Below are 22,376 nucleotides of genomic sequence, written 5' to 3' on the forward strand. Positions count from 1 at the left end.
CACACACACACCCCTTCTAGGTCAGGCCAGGGACTGCCTTCCTGTGTGTGTGTGTGTGTGGTGGGGGTGTGGGGAGAGGAGATGTAGTTTTCTGCAAGGCCAGCTTACCCATTACGGGCTTTTGACAAAGTAGAATGACCTTAGCTTAATACATTCCCAAATATCACAGATTTCCCACGAGGCTCTCATTGTCGTCTGTTATGAGGTGAGAATTTTAAAGATTTGGGAGGGTTGTCCAGGCTGCCGCTGAAGGAATAGCCTTCCAGCCTGGCCCAGGCCTCTGTGTAAAGCAGGCTGAAGGCACTTCGGGGCCGCCATTCTTCACAGAGGAGGAAACAAGGGCAGTCCCCTGGGTGTGGCGGGGACGTGGAAAGAGCCCTGTGTTCAAGGCCCTGGGTATTCCCTCTCCCGGTCTTTAATGGCCATTTCAAATCTGCTGCACTGAGTGTGACAGAGGGCTGCCCTTAGCAACGCCCTGTTGTACACCCTCCTGAGGACTCAGTCTGTACACAGCCCCTCCTGCCTTACTCCCTCAGAAATGCTCTCAAAGACCAGAAAGCCACCAGAGAGAACTGGTACCAGCATTAGACGGGGCCGGGTGGTTTTGCAGGTTGAACTGGGTTTGAATCCTGCTTCTGGTGCTCTTGTCCTCAGGACAATGTATTTTTTTTAATTAGCCTATACGAATTGTATAAAATAACAGGTCTTATTATGACATTTTCATATAGGAGTATAATATACCTTGATCACAGTCCCCCCCCCCCACACCTCTCGTTTCCCTTTCTTGTCTGACCCTGACATTTATTAGCTGTGTGACCGCAAGCAAGTCATTAACCTCTCTGAGTATCAATTTCTCATCCATAAAACAATGGGTGGTGGGTGGGGGGGAAACATAAAATAAGAATGAAAGCTCTAAAAGACAAATGAAAGAAATGGAATTAATGGGGCATGATGATGGGGCATGACGATGGTCCCTGACCCAGGAGGCTGCTGGGAGAATCTTGCCTATAAATCTCTGGCCCAGAACCAAGTCTCAAAATATTGTGTCTCTGTAAGGATAGAACCCTCTCCGGCTCTCAGTGTCTCTCTGAGCAGCCTGGGGGCGGGGTTAGAGCTTCCTGGGGAACAGCACGCCCTCTGTAGGAGGCCTGAGGAAGTTCACGTGGGATGCCACAACCAGACCCAGGGAGTCCTCTTGCAGCCTCTCCTACTCGCTAAAGGGATCAGGCCAACATCTTGGCATAGGATGGCAGATGGAAGCTCTCAGGACTCCATGCCTGTCCAGGTCCCTAGGGTTTCCCTGAGTCCAGAGCCCAGTTTTTTTTTTTTTTTTTTTTTTTTTTAAGGATGCTAGGGGAAGCCCCAGCCCCGTGGCCCTCCACAATGTCACCCCAGCAGTTTTCTTGGCAGCCCTTGTATCTGGAAGAGATTGGGAAGTCAGCAGGTTCCTCCAGCACCATGTGGGTAATACATTCTGCACCACAGCAGCCCACATCCCACCATCGATTTTTCTTTATTGCGTTCTTTCATATTTGAAGCCGCCGTGCATTTTAAAGTAATTATTGAATGGCATCCTCGATAGAGCTTAACACAAATATCATTCTAAACGGGATAGATTGATTTTCAATCCTTTCAAGTGGCTCTTTCCCTCGTGCCTAGGATCAGCTATAAGACGGCGTATAGGCGTGGCCTCCGGACCATGTACCGGCGGAGGTCCCAATGCTGCCCTGGCTACTATGAGAACGGAGACTTCTGCATTCGTAAGTAAGGGGTCTGTGTGGAGGTGGGAGGGAACCTCAGCCCACCCTAGGGCTTTGTAATTCCATGCATGGTACCCATGCTTAGAGGAGACTCTGGGCTTGGTGCAAAAAATTAGTGGGGTGTGGCCTCAGCTCAACCAACCTCCACTGTTAACCAGGGCAGGCAGAGGCAGACAGTTCTAGGTCCTGATGGAGGTAGAGGAGAAGTGGATCCTTCTGGAACGGACCCTGTGAAGGAGCAAGAGGAGGGGATTCCAAGTGCCTGGCGCAGGGCTAACCCGTCTCGATGCTTGAAAGAACTTTGCTGGAGGGATGGAGATGATGGGTGATAAGGTGGAAGCTTGGGCGGATAGAAGCAGAAGAGGAGGAAGGCAGGGGGACCATATGTCTGGATGGCTGGATCACAGTCCCTATGAGGTGGGTGGCCTGGGTAAGTCAGAACTTGAGGAGTGCCTACCAAAGGGGGATTCATGAAGAATGAGCTTTGCTTTTTCCTTGTTCAGTTATAGCTGCTCAGAGAACAGGTGTTCAGCAGAAAACAAGGGTCAAGTAGCTGATGGCCATAGGTAGGGGACACCCAGGAGTGAGGGCTCTGGCCCAGCTCACTGGCCATGTGACTCTGGGCAAGCTTTTTCAGCTTTCTAGGCTGATGACTTATGGGGATCTCTCAGAGTCACATCTGACCAGTGGGATGAAACATGAAGGACCTCCAGGAGGATGTTTGGATGATCCCCCAACTGCAGGGTGTCATGAAAGCTGGGAAGTCCCCTTAAAATGACTAGTAGGGAGCCCACTCATAAAGTTCCTGCCCTCTATTCAGAGAGTGATGAACCTTGCTAGTATTCTGTGCCAGAAAGAACTCGGACAGTGAGTTCGCTGGAGTTGGGGATGACATGATGGTTCTCCTCCTGGGCTTACATCACCTCTCATGTTAGAGAAACTCATTTCTAATCACCTTCCGGGATGAGTGAAAGATGCTCCATGTCAGCTCAACAGCGATGGTACTTCAGGAAAAATACAAAGAAAGGCACACTGACCAGATCCCTGAGGTTTTTCTAGTTACAGGGCTGAGTACCAAGCAAGGATGAGGCCTGGGCCGGCACCTCGTCTTGGATGGGGGGGTTCCCTGGGGAATGCTGGTAGAAGTGAGATTAACACTGAAGACAGCTGCTCTGACCACACAGAGGAGAGCCAGCCAGGTCACACTAGGGATCAGCAAGCCTGAACAGGGCGATAGGTCCACAATGCTGCCGAGCGGGCCTGGGTTTGAATCTTGCTCTGCCATTTCTGGCTTCTTCCTTTGTTGCCATGGAGTCCAGCAGCCCAGATGTGCTGGGCACTTTTCTAACCGTGTCTCATTCGTTGTCAAACCACAGCCCTGCGGGGACAGGTGCCACTGTTTCTTTCATCTTGCAGATAGGGAAACTGAGTCACAGAGGACATAAGTAATTTGGTCGAGATCATACAGCCAAGAAGTAGCAGGACTTGGGCTTGAGTCGAGGCTGTCTGGCTCCAGGGACTGTGCTCTCAAGCAGGTTAGACAGACCTCTCCCTGCTTCACGAACCCATGTGAGATTTTACTTCTCTTAACTTCAGTCTTCAAACCTGTAAAATGGGGCCAGCATCAGCTGCATCACTAGACACAGAGGGGGCCTTTGCAAACGTTGGTCCCCTTCTCTGTGGCCTGGGCTCTTCCTATTTTGTTTTTTCAGTCATGGCTTTGACTTTAATTGCTCAAGGGGTTCATAAGCATTTCTCTGGGAACCCACACTGTGCACATAGTCAGGGTTCTCTAGATGGGGTTGCCCGAGGAGTCTGACGATGGCCATCTCACACCAGAGAGATTGAGAACCCGGTAGTTGCTCCATCCACGAGGCTGCTTGTCTCAGCAGTCCCAATCAGTGCTGAAGGCCTGGAGGATTCCTGGAGAGCTGCTGCTCTAGTCCACGTTGGAAGCGCTCGGAAGCTGGTTCTGTCAGTAAAGGAGAAAGGAGTCGGCAGCAGCCGAAACAGGGGAAGTGAACTCACCAGAAGGAGTGAGAGCCAACCAAAACTTTCCTTCTCTCTCTCTCTCTCTCTCTCTCTCTCTCTCTCTCTCTCTCTCTCTCTCTCTCTCTCTCTCTCTCTCTCTCTCTCTCTCTCTCTGTGTGTGTGTGTGTCCATCCACCCGTGTCCAGGTTGCCTCTTTCTATAAGAGCCTAAGTCATACTTGGTTAGTATGACCTTCCCTAAATGACCTCATTACCTCTATAAGACCCTGTCTCCTCATAAGGTCATGTCTGAGGGACTGAGGGTCAAGACACGAATGTTGAAGGGACACGGTGAAGCTCACGGCTCTGCCCGCAGCCCTGTCTTCCTGCTCATGGGGACGGAGGATTGGGGTGGTGGCCGCCCTGAACAGGCTCCGTCCTGTCTAAGAGGGAGGGCAGCCTCCAGGCTGGGGGAGGCTGTGAGAGGGAGACCCAGCAGTGGTGTGGTAGAGGACTGCACCCAGACCTGACATGCGCCCTGGGCGGGAAAGGGAGTGTCACTCTTCCTCAGCAAACCTCCCTCGAGCCTTGATTCTCACAGGCAGAAGGATGGTGGCCCCGGGAGAGAAAGCTCTGGTGGATTCTGCCACTTGTTTGCTGTGCAATCCTGATCAAGTCCCTTGGCCTCTCTGAGCCTCCTGTGTATGCGGAAGAGAGGACATAGTGACTGAGTGTGCAGGAGAGCAGAAAGCACAGTACGGATCTAGGGGGAACAGTTTCCCCGCTTTGTTCCATCTCGCCTGCCCTGAGCAGCCATCCTTGTCTGGAGCACTGCACAGAGCTGCTCACCCCTGCTTTCCTGGGTCACACCCTGTCCTTTCTCCTGCTTTGCAGACACAGCTGAGTGCCCCCTTGATTGCCAAGTATCAAAGATTTTCCAAAGATCACAGGGCACAAGTGTCTTTCTTCCTCTACTTGAAACAGTCTTGGTGTCGCTGTCTGTGTGGAGCTGCTTTTATGTCTCTTCAGAGCAGACTGTCACCTACATGGGGGTTTGAGGCATTGGGAGGAAGCTCTGCTCTTCAATACTGGCTGAGTGTCAGACTGGATGGGCTGGGTGATGCTGCAGTAACATAAAGTCCCGGAGACTTCAGACAGCAAAGTTTGGTTTCTTGCTCATGTCTGATGTCTCCCTGGGCTCTCTGAGGCTGGCTCCTTGCCAGCATCAAGCCAGAACCTTGACTGGTGGTACAGCCACTCACTGGAATGTTGAGGGATTCCAGGGCACAAGGAAGTGGGCTCTGGCTGGTCTTGAAGGTGGAGAGCCAGGGACATTTACTGAGCATCCCTAAAGCTTCTCCGAGTTCCACAGGATGCCCCAGTCTCACAGTCCATTTCATCTAACAGTATTGTTGAAGTACCTGCTAACTTAGAATGGCCTCTGTGTGCTCTACCTCTGAGGTGGGCAGCTTGCTGGTGACTCATCAGCATTACCTGGAAGCCTTGTTTCCTAGCAGACTGAATACTTGAACCTCTGACAAGCTCCCTGCTGCTGCTGCAGCTGCTACAGCTGCTCTTGGAAACCTCCCGTGGAGAACCCCTGGGCGCCATTCTGAGAAGGGGTGGGTTCTCCATGCTCCTGCCCCAGCACCTACACCTTCAGTGTGGGTTGCCAAGAGGCCCAGCAGGTGTCTCTCAGATGCCTCTCTTTGGCAACAGGCCTTCTCCCAAAAAGCAGGAGGGAAAAAACCGGGGCCACAGGAGTGGCCCAGTCAGCTACTGCTGGCCCAGTCCCCTGGCCTCCCATTTCCCCTGCCTCAGTTTTCTTTCAGGGGGAGCTAACTCCCTTAAATATCCAGGTGTGCACAGAGGGAATGTGTGTTAGGGGGACTAAGATTGTGATCCGGTGAACTTTTTGCCCTAGAATTGTGACTTGGGTACTTGTGACTTGGGTACTTGTGACTTGGGTACTGTCACTTCACTACTGTGCTGCTAGCCCTTGTTGGTTGTTGGCGCTAAGGACTGAACCCAGTGTATGCCGGGTAAGGGCTCTACCACTGAGCAGCACCCGTACTGCGGGTGTGTCGTGCAATCAGTGATCGCATACATGTAGCACATAACGTTCTCCAAGCACCTTGCTTGTCATCTGGTGTCTTGTTCTCTTTCCAGGTTCCATCTCCTTTTTCCTGAAGGATCTGAGTATAGGATGCAGGTGGCACCAACCATGCCCATCCCTGTGGTGCAGGAGTGGGGCAGGGGTTGAACCCAGGTCCTCTATCTCCTTTTTCCTGAAGGATCTGAGTATAGGATGCAGGTGGTACCAACCATGCCCATCCCTGCAGGAGAGGGGCGGGGTTGAACCCAGGTCCTCCTGCCTGCTCTTTGAGCTCTCTACCCGTGTGGTATATTCTCAGACTTCTCCAAGGATCTTTAGTAGTTCTTTCTGGGAGCGCACACGCATGCGCATGGTGTGTATGTGTGTGTGTGTGTGTGTGTGTGTGTGTGTGTGTGTGTGTGTGTGTGTGTGTCTGTCTGTCTGTCTGTCTGTCTGTCTTAGTTTTTTTCTTCTGGAAACCTGAGTCTACCCTCACTTGGGTGGTGGCATAGCAGTTGTGATACTTGAGTTTCAGACCAAGGATTATGGTTCACTGCCTTCTGGATTTATTATTGTAAGGCTCTGAAGTGAGGATGTGTCTGTGTTTGGGGCTATTTTTTTTTTTTAAATAATCATTTCATTTTGTCATTGTACACAAGTGCATGTGCCCTTGGAGGCCAGGAGAGGGCAGACAATCCCCTGGAGCTACAGAGACAGGTGGTGGTGATCTACCCAACATGGTGATGGGAATGAACTCAGGTTCTTTGAAAAAGCGGTATGTTCTGAGCCATCTCTCCAGTCCTGGAGTTATTTTTATTTGTACCCTTTACTCCTCAGAAGCACACATCTTCAAGGTAAGGATCCATGCCCTTCAGCAGTCTGGAATGTTCTCAACCATGGCTCCTCATCAGTCTCCTTCCTCTATCCCCTCATCCCCTCCCGTTACAGTGCCAGTGTGTCAGGCCCTTTCACCCCACCCTCTCTGCCTCCTAAATCTTCATTTTTCACCCCTTATCTCTAGTGTCTGGTCTTGAGTGAGCACCTCCGATCCATTGTTTAGATCCCGCAGCTCTGCTAATGAACCTGTCTGCTGAGGTCTGAATTCCAGTCGCTCACGGTTCATTTCTAGGGGTTTATCGGAGCTGTTTCAGAAACACATGCTCCTTTTTCGGCAGCGTCTCACCTCATGACCAGTTCTGTTCCTGCTTTTAGTATTTTAAACATAGTTCTTTTATAGCTTTTTCTAGATACTTCTGTCTTGAGCTTTTCATTATATTAGCTCAGGTCTTTGGAACAACCATTCTCCTGTTTGTGATACCTGCTGAGTGGCCAAGAGAGCGGGGTGACTTCTCTTAACGGGTATCGCTTTTTAGTTTTCAAGTGTGGGCGCGCTCACACACATGTGCATGTACATATTTGTGAGTATATGCGGATGTGCATGTGTGTACATATGAGATGTAAGTGGAGATCAGAGGTCAGTGTTGGGTGTCTTTTTCAACTACTCTCCACCTTATTTTTTGAGACAGAGTCTCTCACTGAGCCTGGAGCTCACCCATTTGGCTAGTGACCACGGCCAGTGGACTCCTCCTGTCTGTCTCCCCCAGAGAGGCTTGCGGGTGTGCGTGCTGTGCCTGACTTTTACGTGGGTGCTGGAGATCTGAACTCAAGCACTCACGCTTGTGTAGCAAGCACGTCAGCAACGGAGCCACCTCCTCCACCTTGGCTGTTAGCCCTCTCTCCCCCTGTCCTGGGTTGTACAGGGGCCCTATCCATCGCTTTTGTATTTTCTCAAGAACGCACTAATGGTTTTACTGCCCTGAGCCCACCCTCTGGCTGATGCCTTGGACTAGGATTCCTATGTGTAGTGAAGGTGTGGGTTGCTGGGGTTGTTTTGTTGTGTGTGTGTGTGTGTGTGTGTATGTGTGTGTGTTTCTTGTTTTTTTTCCCCTTTCTGTTTAATTGGTGTGAAATTCATGTAACAGGAAATCCATCATTTCAAAGCACACGGTTTGGTGGTGTTTAACACAGTGTGGTATTATAGATACCATCCCTGGCTAGTCCCAGTCCATTGTTAGCCCTCCTGAAAGAGACTGCCCTCCAGGAAGCAGTTGCTCCCAGCCCCTCCCCTGGCTCTTTTGCGTGGAAGACTCCACCCCCTTCAAGCCCAGGCCAGATTGCCTTGTTTTATCCCCAGGTTGGTAGGCAGTATGTCCAAGCTTCCCTGAGTGGAGCTGGCAGCTCCTGACGCCAGCCCTGCCCCGTGTGGGCGTTAAATCCTTGGCTCCCGGCATCTGCTGGAGTCTAGGAGGTGGGTTGATGGCTGAGTCTGATGGTCCCTGGACTGACTTGTCGCCAATTCCCGACCTGGTGCTTTTCCCATAAAGTCCTCCTTGCTCCCACACTTGGAATTTCCCTTTCTCTCAGAGCTCAGCTGTGTGTCAATAAATGTTTTACTGTATTTTGGGGAGACTTTAGTAGCATGATGGGCCTCCATCAGTCCTTGCCCCCTGCCACTTGGGACTGGGTCTGTTTTATCATGAGTGGGGAAGTAGGGGCCTTGTACAGGCTGCGTGATATTTAGTTCAGTACTGTCTTTTACCAGTCACCAACTTGCAGCAGTAATAATGACCAGTTGCTCACATATAGTCTAGTCTGTGCCAGACTGCAGAAGCAAGCTGCATCATTGTCCTACAGAAGATGAACTGGAGGTTCACAGAGGCTATGTGGCATGCGTAAGTGGGTCACATAGGAGATCAGGTAGCTGCAGAATTAAATCCTGCATTTTCCCTTTTGGATGGGTTTTCTGTGGTCAGAAAGGATGGATGGATAGAAGAGAGATGTGGGGTTGTCTGGGAGGGCAGGGAAGGAGGTAACAAAGAGGGAGCCCAAGTCATACTGGGGTGATCTTTAAAAATGTGTCTGAGGGCTGGGCAGATGACTCAGGGGGTAAGAGGACTGCTGGGCAAGCATGAGGACCTGAGTTCGAATCCCCAGCACCCACCTAAAAACCCAGGGATTGTTGTCCCTGTCTGTGTCCCCAGTGCTGGGGAGATGGTGAGGACAAAAGAATTGTTGAGGTTTGCTGGCCACCAGCCTAGCCCCAGATTCTGAGAGACTGAATTTATGCAAGAAGAAAAGAAACAAGTTGGAGAGCTGTAGAGCCAGACCCCGCCCCGCCCCCCCCCCCCCCCCCCCCCCCACAGCCTCCTCTGGCCTCTGGATGTACACACCTGCACACATATATACCTGCATACATACACATTACATATATGTATCACTGCAGCCACATAAATAAATACATACAAATAAAGCTTTAGAATTTTGTCGAGGTGGGTCCCAGTAGACACCAGGGTAGGGTAGCAGAGCTGGAGGAGTCAGGTGTGTGCGCATCAGCAGAGTTTTAGGGGCCTGCCTGAGACTCAGTCTTGCCATGGACTGCTGGGTGAAGCTCTGCCTGCTGTCCCTGGTTCCTGGTTCCTTGGGGACTGGTGCCTGCTGATGTCACCCTCTTTGGTCACCAACACCTGGTGCTGAGCTTTGCTGCCTAGGGCCACATCCATCCATCTCCCCGTGTGTCCATCTGTCTGGTTGTCACATTCTTTTACGTCTTGCAGGCACTGCTGCATCCTGGGGACATAGGGTACTGGGAGAGATGCCTTCACAGTATGGGGAGCACAGTTTCAGTGGACAGGCCAGGATGTCACCAGGCTGATGGTAGGGAAGGAGGCTTCCCATCCCTGCTGAGTGATCTGGGGTGGGAACCAACCGTGATGGTTCTCAGCCTTTGAACTGTGTAAGGAGGAGCAGACAGCTGAGTGGCTGGGTCCCTGGAGGCATTTCACGTTACCAAACACCTAAGAACCGATGCGTAGACCTGGCGGTCAGCTCATCTAAAGATGTGTCAAAACTACCCAAGATGCGTTCTTGAACCCTTGCTCGTGCTGGTCAGGTTTTAGTAAATTGTTGAGCGAGTAAACTCATGTGTGGCACTTACAGTGCCCACTGGTCACTCCGGATTCCCCTTGTGTGAGCACCCTTGTGAGATGCCACTCTGGGCATTAACTGTCTGGAAGCCATGAGGCAGTGGATGTCATGAGCTCTTTATTTACCTTGCCCGTCTTCTGGCCCCACAATCTCTGGGTCCCTCTGTCACTCTTATCCCAGTGTCTCTGATGCTGTCCTGTCTGTCTGTCTCTGTCTGCCTGTCAGTCTGCCTGCCTGCCTGTCTAGCTCAGGAGCGAGTTCCCAAGCATAGGGATCGAGTCTTCTGCATGGCTTGTCACCAGGACTGAGTGTCTGGTGCTGGCAAGTGTTGAATGAGTGTATCATGAAACAGACCACTCCAAATGCTGAGGCTGTCTTAGGGAGAGACAGCTAGAACCTGGGAAGGAAGGGAGGCCCAGGTAACCCAGACCTCTTGGAGAAGACCATTTGACTGCAGTCTGAAGAAAGATCAGAGCTGAGCAGTGGTTTAGGCAATTTGAGAGCTGTGTGTCTGGATCTCACCGAGGGACCCTGCTCTGCTTGCACACAGGAGGCCTTGGTACTCCTGTTCCCCTGCCCTGTGGGCTCTTCCAGGAGAGTCTTGGAGACACACATGCCTCTCTCTCTTGCTTGGCCTGGTCCGCTCTCCTGCTGCAGAGCCTTCCTGTCTGGAATAGGCACCCCTCCTGACATCATTCTCTGCCCCTCGGCTGTTTCTATTTTCTCAACAGTGGTACTACTTGACTTGGAATATATATGTGTGTATTTCATTTCCTGTCTTAGACTCAGTAGGGATGGGAGCTTTGATTTGTCACAGCTAATATGCCTACCCCTAACATGGGGCCTGTGAGAAAGGAGATGACCAATACTCTGTGAATGAGTGAACGGGTAACCTGTAAGCTTCCGTGGGCAGGAACATGGTTTAAAATATCTCCTTGGGGCCGGTGATATAGCTGAGTTGCTGGAATGCTTGCCTAGTGTGCACGAAGCTCTGAGTTGGAACCTAAGAAACAGATAAACTGGGTGTGATGACACGGGCCTGTAGTGGAGGCAGGGGGATCAGAAGCTCAAGGTCATCTTCAGCTATATAACAGGTGTGAGGCTAGCCTGGGGTACACGAGATCCTGTCACAGAAACAAACAACAAAACCCTAAACTTAGCAGAAGTCTCGTAGTCACAGTTCCAGACATGAGCAGCTCCCAGCAGCCTGAGTATCCACCCACTGCCCGCTCATTCTTGCCTGGCCTTCTCCTTTGGTTTCTGACAATCCTTCTACAAACCCCTAGGGCTGCCCACCAAATGCAGAGCAGAGTCCTCCACTCGGAAGCCTGTGCCCTATATTACACTTCCTCAGGGTCCCACTGTCCACTGCAGTCTCCTTAGGCCACCCAGGTACCTGAACCACCCACGGTCTGTTGTTCTCTGCCTCCCCGGGCTGGCCACTAGGAAGATGGAAAGAGGGAACTCCCTATGCCGGCTAGCCGGCCAAGTGTTCCCCCGCCTCCCCCTCCCCCCGGGGGGGGGGCCTCAGGAGAGTGGCCATTACCAGAGTTTTGCAGTGGATGGACACGTTGGTCCCTAAATCTCCTCTAATGCTTGCTCTTTGATTAAGGGAGGCTGAGTGGCTTCCGGGAGGGTTGACAATGACAGCTCAGAGCCTCCCTCTGCCTCCTGATGGCCACTTCAGTGTCTTTGAAGACCTGCCTCTGAAGGACCTTGATCCGCTGCATCATGGGAATGTGAGAGGACTGGCCGGAGGAGCCAGGCACCCTCCGACCATGCTCGCATGCTCACACCCAAGGAGAGCCTGAGAGGGAGGTCCCTTGTTGCAGCCCGCATGCCACTGTGCCCACTTTATCTGTATCTGGGACTGAGAGTGAGAATGTGTAACCTGGCAGTCTTCTCAGTAAGTAAGAGGGAGGAGTCTAGGAAGTCCCTGGAGTGCAGGGTGGGTAACTCCATAATGGCTGGATTCTGAGGAGAGGACAGGGGAAGCAATTGCTTTTGATCAGACTGAAGATTTTATTTTATTTTACGTGTGTGGGTATTTGCCTGCATGTATGTCTGTGCACCATGGGTGTGCCTGGCACCTGTGGACACCGGGAGAAGAAATCAGGTCACCAGGACTGAAGTTACAGACTGTTGTGGGTCTCCACATATGTGCTGGGAACTGAACCAGGATCCTCTGAAAGTACAGTAAAGTTCTGTTAAGTGCTGGCCCATCTCTCTAGCCCCCTCCCCCAACAGGAGGATTTCCACGTTTTAGCAACCGACACCCTCTTCTCCATTGCAAGCCTTAGCCTGAACCTGAGCCCCTGGAATGCTTTGACCTTGGAGATGTCTGGACTTCTGAGGACGGACGGACAGTCTCACGCCCCGTCTGGCTGTGGGTGCCTGTGTGTATAGGTAGGAATAGGAGTCTGCTTATCTAGAGGGGTGTCTGCAGGCAAGCTGAGCCAGGCTGTTTCCTACTGCCTGTGTGACTTTGGGCAGTTGTGTAACTTCTCTGGGTCTCCACTTGCTCAGCTGTAAAACTGCGAACCGGTGGTACTTCCCTGGGGGTGATGGTGTGTGAGGCTTGAGGAGGGTTCATGGACCGCACCGAAGTTGGGCCCTGGCATATGGTACCCAGAGTTAGTCTTCATTTTCACAGACACAGGTATGTCCGTGGGTGCTGGGGTTCGTAGGACACAGGTGTGGGTGTGTCCTGTGCATTGCTTGCTGTATGTGTGAACTGTGTCTGCCCCTGGGGAAGCCCTCCATGTTGGAGTACTACCTGCACACTCCTGTGTTTTGAGCCCGTGTTTACTGCTCCCTGGATTGTACCGAGAGTCACCTTCCCCGTTGTTGTCCGTTCCCACTCGGCTCTGCCTTCCCTTTTGCCAGCAGCCATCGGCACTTCCAAATAACCACCGAGGGAGCAAGAGTGACTCTTTTACTCCTGCTGGAGGGGGCAGAGAAGCCACAGACCCCATCTGTCTCATTTCCCAGGCTGGAGGTAGCCCTGGTACCACCGGCAAAAGTCTCCTTCCTCCCCCGGCCAGACCAAGGACTCACCCTCTGGCCACCTTTCCCCTATGTCCAGTTGGAAAGAAAGGGCCACCTGGATATGGGAGCAGTGTGGCCTCAATGTCAAGTCAGCCTTGGAGCTGGTGGCTCGGTTGGTAAAGTACTTCCCACATGAACATGGGGACCTAAGTTTAGGTCCCCAGTACTCAAGTTTAAAAAACAAAAAACCAGACTGTGCCAAATGCACCTGAAATTACAGCAACGAGGAGGATTCTGGGAGCGTGCAGGCTAGCCCATCTAGCTGAATCAGTAAACTCAACAAGAGACCTCAAAAACTAAGATGGAGGGGCTAATAAGATGCGCAGCAGATGAAGGTGTTCATGGCCAAGCTTGATGACTTAAGTTCTATCCCTGGGACCTACCTAGTGGAAGGAGTGTGCTGACAAGTTGTCCTCTGACCTCTACCCATGTACTGTGGCATTCACCTCTAAACCCCGCCAACATATACAAAACAAAACAAAAAAAATGTAATTAATTTTTTTAAAGGTGGAGAGCAATTTTGGAAGATGCCTAATGTCATGTGCACAGGGACACAGGTGGACACACACACGCACACACGCACACACACACACGTGACACACAGCACACAGATCGCCTCCTCTCATTGGCATGGCCAGGTGGAGGGACCTAGGCCTTGGTCTCTGTTTATCCACAAACTCCCCTCCACCAAACAAACTGCGGAGGCCTGATAGTAAATCAGGAGCCCCGTGATTTACAGGGCTCTGTTTGTTTGCTCAGCTAAGCTTTTGGCAAGGTAAATGCAGAAGCTGCAGAAATCTCTTTGAAGCAGCCGCAGGGCTCAAACGCCCTTCAGTCCTCCATAAAGGATTCACAAAATTATATGGACTTGATTAGTATCTGTCTTACATAAAACCACTTCAGTGCCTGCTCTGGGCTTGAGAATAAAGTCACTGGTGGAACCTTTTGTTGCTCCGGCCCACGGGCACCTGGTAATTGAAGATTTCCCTTTAAAAGTGTGTCAGACAGAAAGAGCTTCTAATTTACTAAGTGGAGAAGCCTTTGTTAGGGCGGCGAGTCTGCTTATCTGCACAATGGACTTCCAGAGAGCATTTCGAGTGGACGGACGCGGATGGGATGGGATGGGATGGATGCTGGGGAGAGAGCTCAGGCGGGGCCAGGGCTGGCCAGAGGAAGCAGTGGACCTTGGTCTCTCTCCCATCCGCTTCTCCTTCATCTGTTGGCAGCTCTCTTTCCTGTCCCAGCTCCTTTTTCTCTGGACTTGAAACTGTGTGGCAGGTGTAGGCCCTGGGGCAAACTCCATTAATTTTGTGGAGGAGCTCCCCCCCCCCCATTTAGTTCTAATCAGAGCATGGCCCCTCCTTTGAAACCACATCGCATCTGTGCGTGGAAGCCCGGAAGCCAGGCCTGGTTCAGAAGACATTCCCTACTGGTTCTCAGGTTCAAATCTTCTGCTCTAACACAAATGCCATCTGATGCTTGGCAGGGTGGTTTTGGTCCAAGGGGCACCCACTGCTCTCACACACACCGAGTGGCGTCTGCCATCAGCGTTCTCCCCTTGGCTGACTTTACACTCCAAGGAAGAGGAGGGCATTGTATTCTTCCAAGCTGTCCGCCTTGTGAATCAAAAGACCTGTTGACTCACAAGGTCTGTTACACGTGAGTTGAAAGCATGGCAGAACAGAGCGTCTTCTCATGGAGTCAGGGGCCGAGTTAACAGGGGAACCAAGACCACCGGACAGTTCAGAATGGAAAGTGTGCTTGCAGTGCTTAAGGGCTACACCAGAGCAGGGCCTAAGACAGACCAAGTGGTAAAGAAAAATAGGAAATAGGTGTGACAGCCCTTGGAAAAGCCGTGAGGCTTGTTTGCATATGGCAGGTATGCATAGCCAGGATCTGTGTCCACCACACCATTGGCCTCCCTAGGGCCAGCCACTACTTCCTGCATCAGGAACAGCCGCCTCAGGCCTTCACGGACTCACAAAAGTCTGCTCCCTTTCCGGAGGGGTAGGCTGAGAGGCTGTGATGATGTGGACCTGCACAGCTGCATCCAAGGTGGGAAGAAGCTTGACTGTATATCGTTAACTTGAGGGACAGAGTCCAGGCGATGGCTCTGTAGGACATTGGTCTCCACAGACACTGGAGCAAGGAAGGACCTCCCATGCTTGTCTCGGGCTTCCACATGTCCTGTTTATCCTCAAAATAACGACACAGGGCTGGGAATGCAGCCTTAAGGGTAGAGTGCCTATCTAGCCTACTCAAGGCCCTGGGGCCAATCTCTGGCATTGCATAAACTGAACGCAGTAGTTCATGCCTGTAATCCTAACACTTAGGAGGTAGAGGCAAGAAGATCTGAAGTTCAAAGTCGTCTTCACCTACAGACTGAGTTTGGGGGCTAGCCTGGGCTATGTGAGACCTTGTCCCAAACAATAACAAAAAGTGTGTAGTGACTTATTTACATCCACACATAAGATGTGTAAAACCTCTCCAGAGGAGCAAAAATGACTTGTCCGAGAGCTGGACAGCTGGAAGGTGCCAAGTGCATTAGCATCATTGTCTGAAAGCCAGGGATGGACCTCAGGTGTAAAGGGGTGTCCTCCAGTCTCCTTGCCAGTCATTCTCATGTTCCAGGTGGTGCAGTACCATGACATCTCACTTGTCATTGCTGGGTGGAAGCCTGGTCTGGGAACCCTGCTTGTAGCAGCTCCGTGCCTCAGTCTCCTCATCTGTGTGAGGAGGTGGGAGTACTACTGTCTATTCAGACTCCCAAATAAGGTTAGGTAAGATGTGGATGATGCTTTGGACAGGGGTGGGATCCTGTACCCTGTCCTCCACTGTGGCTGTGTTCCTGCCAGGCTCCGTGGCAAATGGAATGGCAATTCAGATGTAGGGAGACACAGGGTTGCAAGGTGGGGCCACAGGTTTGATTTCCTATGGTATTGTTTGAAAGGATTGTAAAGAAATCGCATTAGGCTCATTGTCCCAGAAGTGTGTGGCAGCCCCATGCTGTGAACAATGAAGTCTGGTCTTGGCTCCCGGGCCTCGTCAAGGTCCTGGGATTCAGCTTGCAGGTGTCTTGGAGAGATATGATGGTCCTGATCCCAGAGTGTGGATCTGAGGACCTTACCTACTTGGGAAAGGTCTCCTGACTCTTCTGAGGAGGAGTCGGTGAGTCCTGGGAGCAGCTGCTCTTGACTGTAATCATTCTGACTGAAATCATTTTTACAATTCAGAGGATGTAAAAGTGGATGTAAGGTTTTCCCATCTCCATCTGGGAAGAAAGATGCCTATTGTAGATGTCAGGCGACCTTAAGGGGGTTCTGGGGTGTGTCTGGGGTTCTGAGTGACTCCATCCTGGCTTCTATGATAGCGGAAGAAAGCCAAGCTGGTGTACCTCACCACTGTGCAGACATGAATGGAGCTTTAAAAAGTGGCCTCTGCTGTGCGGACAGCCACGCAGGGTGCAGCAACTCAGCTGGAGGTCTTAATTACCTGCTCAGAACAAGAGATGGATCTGAGATGTGCAGAGTTGCGTGTGCGAAGTGTTTTATTTCCCGGGGCGGGCTGCGGAGCAAGGAGAGCCATATGGCCCAGTGGTTGAACAGCTGTCTCTGGAGAAGGAGCAACCGGGAGCTCCCACCATCTGGGCAAATTACAAGACTTGCGATTTTTCCCTGTGTGTGCTGCGGGAACTTAGCATGCAGCAGTCAAGTGGGTCCATGATGGAGAGAGATGGAATTCCCTGCATGCTCTTACCTGGCCAGCTCCACTCTACCCTGGACACCCTGGGCTACCTCCTGGGCCTGTCAGAGCTTATCTCTGAGGTCACCAGCAGCAAATGCCCTTCCAGCTTCAGCCCACAGCCTCTGCCCAGCGGGGAAGCCTTCCACTTCCTCTAGAAAACATAAATGTCATTCCTTTAACCCAGCCCCCTCTTGCTTCTTTGGCAGGCTGCGGAGTCTACTTGAAGAGTGCTTAGTGGTTTGGGGCTGTTATATTTTCTCTGCTCTATGATCCGTGTTAGGTTAAAAGGGCCAGGGCGGCTTTTCCTTCCCATGGAAGATAACTCAACCTGGACAGGCTCCCTTTGGGAGAATTAAAGGTGATGAGGGACTTCTGCTTGGCTGCAACTGTTAATATCTTTCCCCCAAAGAGGCTCTCTCAGTCCCCACCTCCCCAGCTGGCTGCAGGGATAAATTTATTCCAGTGTGTTCTCACGCCAGCACTAACTCCTTTCCTTGAGTTTTTGGTGGCTTTTCAGAGCAAGGGCTGCCCATCCAAGGATACAAGAGGAAAGACACGTGGGGTGGGGGTGGGGGGTGCAGCGTGCCACCGTGGCTGGCTTTTCTCATTTCTTATAGAAGTGCTTGGGGCTATGGATTTAGCTCAGTTGGTAGAGCGCTTGCCTAGTCTCCAGCATTAAGTCTCCAGCAACACATAAGCCGTGGCATGGTGGCACCCGCCTATACCCTCAGCACTGAAGGTGTGGGGCCAGGAGGATCAGACGTTCAAGGTCATCCCTGGCTATGTAGTGAGTTCAAGGCTAGCTGGGATAAAGACTCTGTTTCAGAAAAAGAAAACAAATATAGAGCTAGAAGGAGCTGTCAACCATTTTAGCATCGGCCAGAGAGAGACTATAAGGAAACCAAACTGCCTGCCCTGATACAACTTGTCCCCAAATAGGTGGTGGGTGGATGAGGGCTCACTCACTCAGCCCCAGGAGCAGCAAGACCAATTCTGTCTTCAATGGGCCTGCTGGTTCAAGGTGTAGGTCAGCCACAGTAGCCCCTGACCCTTTGCGTTGGTGACAAGGAGGCGTGGCCTCTGAGCAGTACAGCTGCCCTCACCCTCACTGTCTCCTTCAGGGACTTGACTTTTCCTTGTATGGGAAGTTGTCCCTCATCATCCCCACCAAAAGGGAGGATGGCAAAGGAAGCCGAATCCGTTGATGTTACTTAGAAGCTCAGGGAAGCTGGTGCCATTTTCCAAAATGGCCACCTCCCTTTCCCCTTGTATATTTGTAACTAGATGGGGTTACACCATCACATCTTCCACACCATTCTATACCTTCATCCTCTGTGCAAAGGCCCCTGCATGCCAGGAGAGGACACTTGAGAGATGGCTCTTGAAGAGGTAGCGGTCTAGTACCCCAGGCTGAGTTTGTGGGCTGTGTGGGAGGTTGTGCTCAGCTGGTGAAGGAAGGGAGCTTCCAGGAGGACAGTGGGGAGTAAGGACACCACCTTGGAGATAGAGCTGTGCTCTTCGGACTCGCTGCAGCGCTAAAGCAACATACCCAAGACCAAAGCGAAATGGAAGAGCTAAGGCACAGAGTGGAGGCGAGGTCCTGGTCCAGGTCTCCAGGTCCCATGCACACGCAGCTGGGCAGCAAATCAGGAGACACGAGCTGGGTCCTGGTCCTTCTCTGCACCCCGGTCAAGGAATCCCGCAGTCTCAGAGTGAGGTGGGGCTCTTGGCATTTGTCTCTAGATGTTGACATTTCCCAGAGGCCTCTGGGCCATCATTCACACTCCTGATAGGCAAGTTTGGCCACACAGAGGGTTTCACATCTAGTTTGATCCAATCCAGGCAGACAATAGCAGCCTTGCTTGGATTTCCTTACTTGTGCTGGTATCTGATTATTTGATCAGTACGAGGAAACCACTTGACATCCCTGCAAGTCCACAGGAGCAGGGCTGGGAAGCTCAAAGCTTCAGAGATGACTGTCAGGCCCAGCTTGGTTCCACTGCTTGTGTATATGTGTGTGTGTGTGTGTGTGTGTGTGTGTGTGTGTGTGTGTGTGTGATGTGTGTGTGTGATGTGTGTGTGTGTGTGTGTGATGTGTGTGTGTGTGTGTGTGTGTGTGTGTGTGTGTGTGTGTGTGTATGTGTGTAGACCTGAGGTTAACTTCAGGTGTCTTCCTTGATTGCTCTCTATCTTATTTACTTAGTCAGAATTTCTCACTGGACCTGAGGCTTGCTGATTCTCCAAGTCTAGCTAGCCAGCTTGCCCCAGAGATCCCTGTCTCTGCCTCTCATGTATGACACATGGGCCACTATCTAGCTATATGTGCATTCTGCGGACCTGAACATTGGTCCTCATGGTTGTATGACAAGCACTCCCAAGCCCAACTCTTCAGATATTTAAAGAACTCCCTCTTTTTTCTGACAAAATATTTCCTTTTTCCAGACTAAAATATCATTTATTGACTTAACAATTGATTTTCGAGTACCTCTTATGTACCAGACCCTGGGCTGAGTGCTAGAAAGACAGAAATTCACAAAGCAGACATGTTCTTTTATCCAGGGAGCTCATAATCCAGCATGACATTAGTCCCAGGCCCTCCCTGTCCCTCCCCTTGAATAGAGGGAGGGCTGCAGGTCTGTTTAGCTTGATCGTGGCCGAAAACCGCAGCCTACTTTGATTCCCACACTTTTACTGGTGTTTGTGTGATGCTGGAGAGACCCTTAACCTCCCTGGATGTCCTCTTGGGGATGACTCTTGCCTAGTTACTTCTCAGAGGTAACATATGGGGTCCGGCATGGTTTGGATGTTCCCTTTGTTACACCACATGTATGGTGCTGTGTTCGATCCTGCAGGACCAGAGGGCAGGAAAAGAAAGATGTCTGTTGGCTGGTGTTTGGACACTAATTATTACACCTTTTCATCCACTCAGCAAACGTACTTAAATTGTCAGACAGCTTTCTGTCTGTCTGTCTGACCTGACTGTCGAGGTACAGGAGAATCAAACCCAGGCAAACACTACCACAATGTTGCACCCTACCCCTGACTTAGTTTTATTCTGACAGTATATATTGAGTGGCCGCTGTGCCCTGGCTGGTGGCTGGCTGTGGATATGAGGACTGGAAAAGGGAGTTGGGGTTTAGATCCCATGGATCTGGCAGCTCATTGAGAGGCTTCCGGTAGTTGTCTCCAAATAAATCACAAATGATGTTTTTGACCGGGCGGTGGTGGTGCACGCCTTTAATCCCAGCACTCGGGAGGCAGAGCCAGGCAGGTGGATCTCTGTGAGTTTGAGGCTAGCCTGGGCTACAGAGTGAGTTCCAGGAAAGGCGCAAAGCTACACAGAGAAATCCTGTTTTGATAAACAAAAAAAAAAGAGAGAGAAAGAAAGAAAGAAAGAAAGAAAGAAAGAAAGAAAGAAAGAAAGAAAGAGAAAAAAGATGTTTTTGATCAGTTTCACAAAGGAAAAGAACCTAGGGTTCTGCGAGCCAATGATGAGATCCCCCTCAGATGGGGAGGTGAGGGGGTAAGAGTTAAGAGTTCACAGGTGACCTGGGGAGCAGTTGGCCTTGCAAGCACAAGGATCTGAGTTTGATCCTCAGAACCTGTGGTGGTTTGAATAAAAATGGCCCCCATAGGCTCATATGTTTGAATGCTTAGCCAGCAGGAAATGGAACTTTTGATAGGATTAGAAGGATGAGGAGGTGTGGCCTTGTTGGAGGAAATGTGTCACTGGGATGAACTTTGAGGTTTCAAAAGCCCACGCCAGGCCCAGTGTCTCTTTCTTGGCCTGCAGATCAGGATGTAGCTCTCAGCTACTGTTCCAGTGCCATACTTCCCGCCATGATGATAATGGACTGACCCTTTAAAAGTGTAAGCAAGCCCCCAGTTAAACGCTTTCTTTTATGAGCTGCCATGGTCATGATGTCTCTTCATAGCAATAGAACTAAGACTGAACCCATAAGACTGAACAAATAAGAAAAAGCCAAGTGTGATGGTATACACTTGTCATCTCAGCTCTGGGGAGGAAGAGACAGGCAGATCTCTGGGACTCACCTATCAGCCAACCTCGCTTGGTGAGGTCCAGACCAATGAAACCCTAGCCAAAAAAAAAGAAAAGAAAAGAAAAGAAAGAATACCTGGGTTATCTTCTGATATCTGAGTACACATGCACACTCATGTATACACATGCATACAAAAACCCTGGGAGATCTTGGGGACCAGAGTGAGTGGGTTGATTGAGATGAAGGGGGGCAGATTCCTAGGAGTTTCCACTATAATAGGACCCATGGTCTTGGCATTCTCAGCTGAACCAGCCCAAGCACAGACGAGGCCTCAGAACAGAGGCTGGGGTGTGGAAGAGTTGCGGGTACAGGCAGTGATACTAGCTCTGAGACTGCCAGGTGCAGAGAACCACCACCCACCTTGGGGTCTCCTCTTCCCTGTGTGGGAACGGGATTCATATTGTAGATAATGATGTCAACTCCGTCTGTAGATAAGGGGTCTCCAAGGTAGACTGGCTTCCTGCTATGATACTGCCAGGAACTCTGCTTCCTCTCCTGAGCAGAGATTCCCAGCTGACTACTTCTAGAGGACCCTGTCTGTGAGCAGCAAGTCAAGAGGGAGTGGAGAGGGATGGGAAGTCAGGAACACTCATGGTCGAGAGGGGCCTTGTGACCTCAGTGTTAAGAAGGAGATACATGGATGAGTGAGACCCATGCTCTTCCCTCCCCTCCCTCTGTACTCAAGGCAGCCTTTCTCTGCAAGGCACTGCCAGCTGCTGGTTCTTACACACATGGGGAAAAGCACCCACAGAAAATGAGTCACTCTAGGAATTAACTGATTTCCAAGTTCCTAAGTGGTGAAAACAAAATTTGAGCCCAGCCACCCAACTCTCCTACAGTACTTTACAATTTGTGTGTGTGTGTGTGTGTGTGTGTGTGTGTGTGTGTGTGTGTGTGTGTGCGCGCGTGTGCCTATTCACATGTGTTTGGTGCACATGTATGTACTCCACATATGCATATGGAGGTCCAAAGTTGGTGTTGCATGTCTCTCTCGACTACTCTCTCTTTTATTGAGCAGGGTCTCTCACTGAACACGGAACTGGCCGATTTCAGAAAGTCTAGCTAGCTAGCTTGTTTGAAGGACCCTGTTTCTGCCTCCCAAGTGCCAGGATTATAGGAGCTGACATGCCTGCCTAGCTTTTAGGCAGGTCCAGGGAATCCAAATTCCAGTCCTCACGCTTTCACAGCAATTGACTTATCCATTGGGCCAGCTCCCCAGCTCCCATACTTTATGATTTCTAAAAAACACCCACCTCTCTGTTAGACTATGAGTATGCAAGTGGCGAGAAATGACTCACCACTTTGATTTTGGCTTCTGGGAAGCCAAGTGTATCCAAGGCCACTCAGGCAGATCCTTGCTGTGGTCCTGGAGAAATGTGGAGCAGGGCTCTGGGCACTGAATGTCTCCCAAAGTATAAAAGCATGAAGCTCAAGGCTGAGGCCTGACGTCTGGCTTCCAGGATGCTTGGGCTCCATGGTAACCCTCAGATGCACTCTGGGCATCAGACTATTTCTGTTGCTCTGGTGAAATGTTCTGTTGAGTGCTTATATGTGTGCCCCTGGGGGCACAGGGTGGCAGAGGCAACATTATTTATGTGTTTAAGGGTTGAGTTACTCGTCACCTTTCCTTTATTGTTTGATCCCCCTGGGAGAAAATGAATCCTGCCCTTCTCAGGCTTCTGGCTCACGGCAGCGGTGTTCTCCATTGTCAGAC

The 22,376-nt window shown here is 51.0% G+C and overlaps 1 protein-coding gene across 25 annotated transcripts in view; it reads left to right on the top strand.

Annotated features, from left to right (window-relative positions):
* Positions 1-22,376, top strand: part of Megf11 (multiple EGF like domains 11) — a 330,509-nt gene that overhangs the window by 117,764 nt on the left and 190,369 nt on the right. For all 25 annotated transcript variants that reach the window (XR_008212813.1, XR_008212814.1, XM_052711804.1 and 22 more), the window contains one exon: positions 1,660-1,760. Coding sequence is in view for 23 of the 25 variants with exons in the window: in XM_052711804.1 (XP_052567764.1) it covers positions 1,660-1,760 (101 nt within the window). In the remaining 2 variants the exon portion in view is untranslated. The remainder of the gene's footprint in view (positions 1-1,659; positions 1,761-22,376) is intronic.

This window comes from Peromyscus californicus, unplaced genomic scaffold, assembly GCF_007827085.1.
Source record: "Peromyscus californicus insignis strain IS unplaced genomic scaffold, ASM782708v3 Scaffold_11__1_contigs__length_118956290, whole genome shotgun sequence".
Lineage (NCBI taxonomy): Eukaryota > Metazoa > Chordata > Mammalia > Rodentia > Cricetidae > Peromyscus > Peromyscus californicus.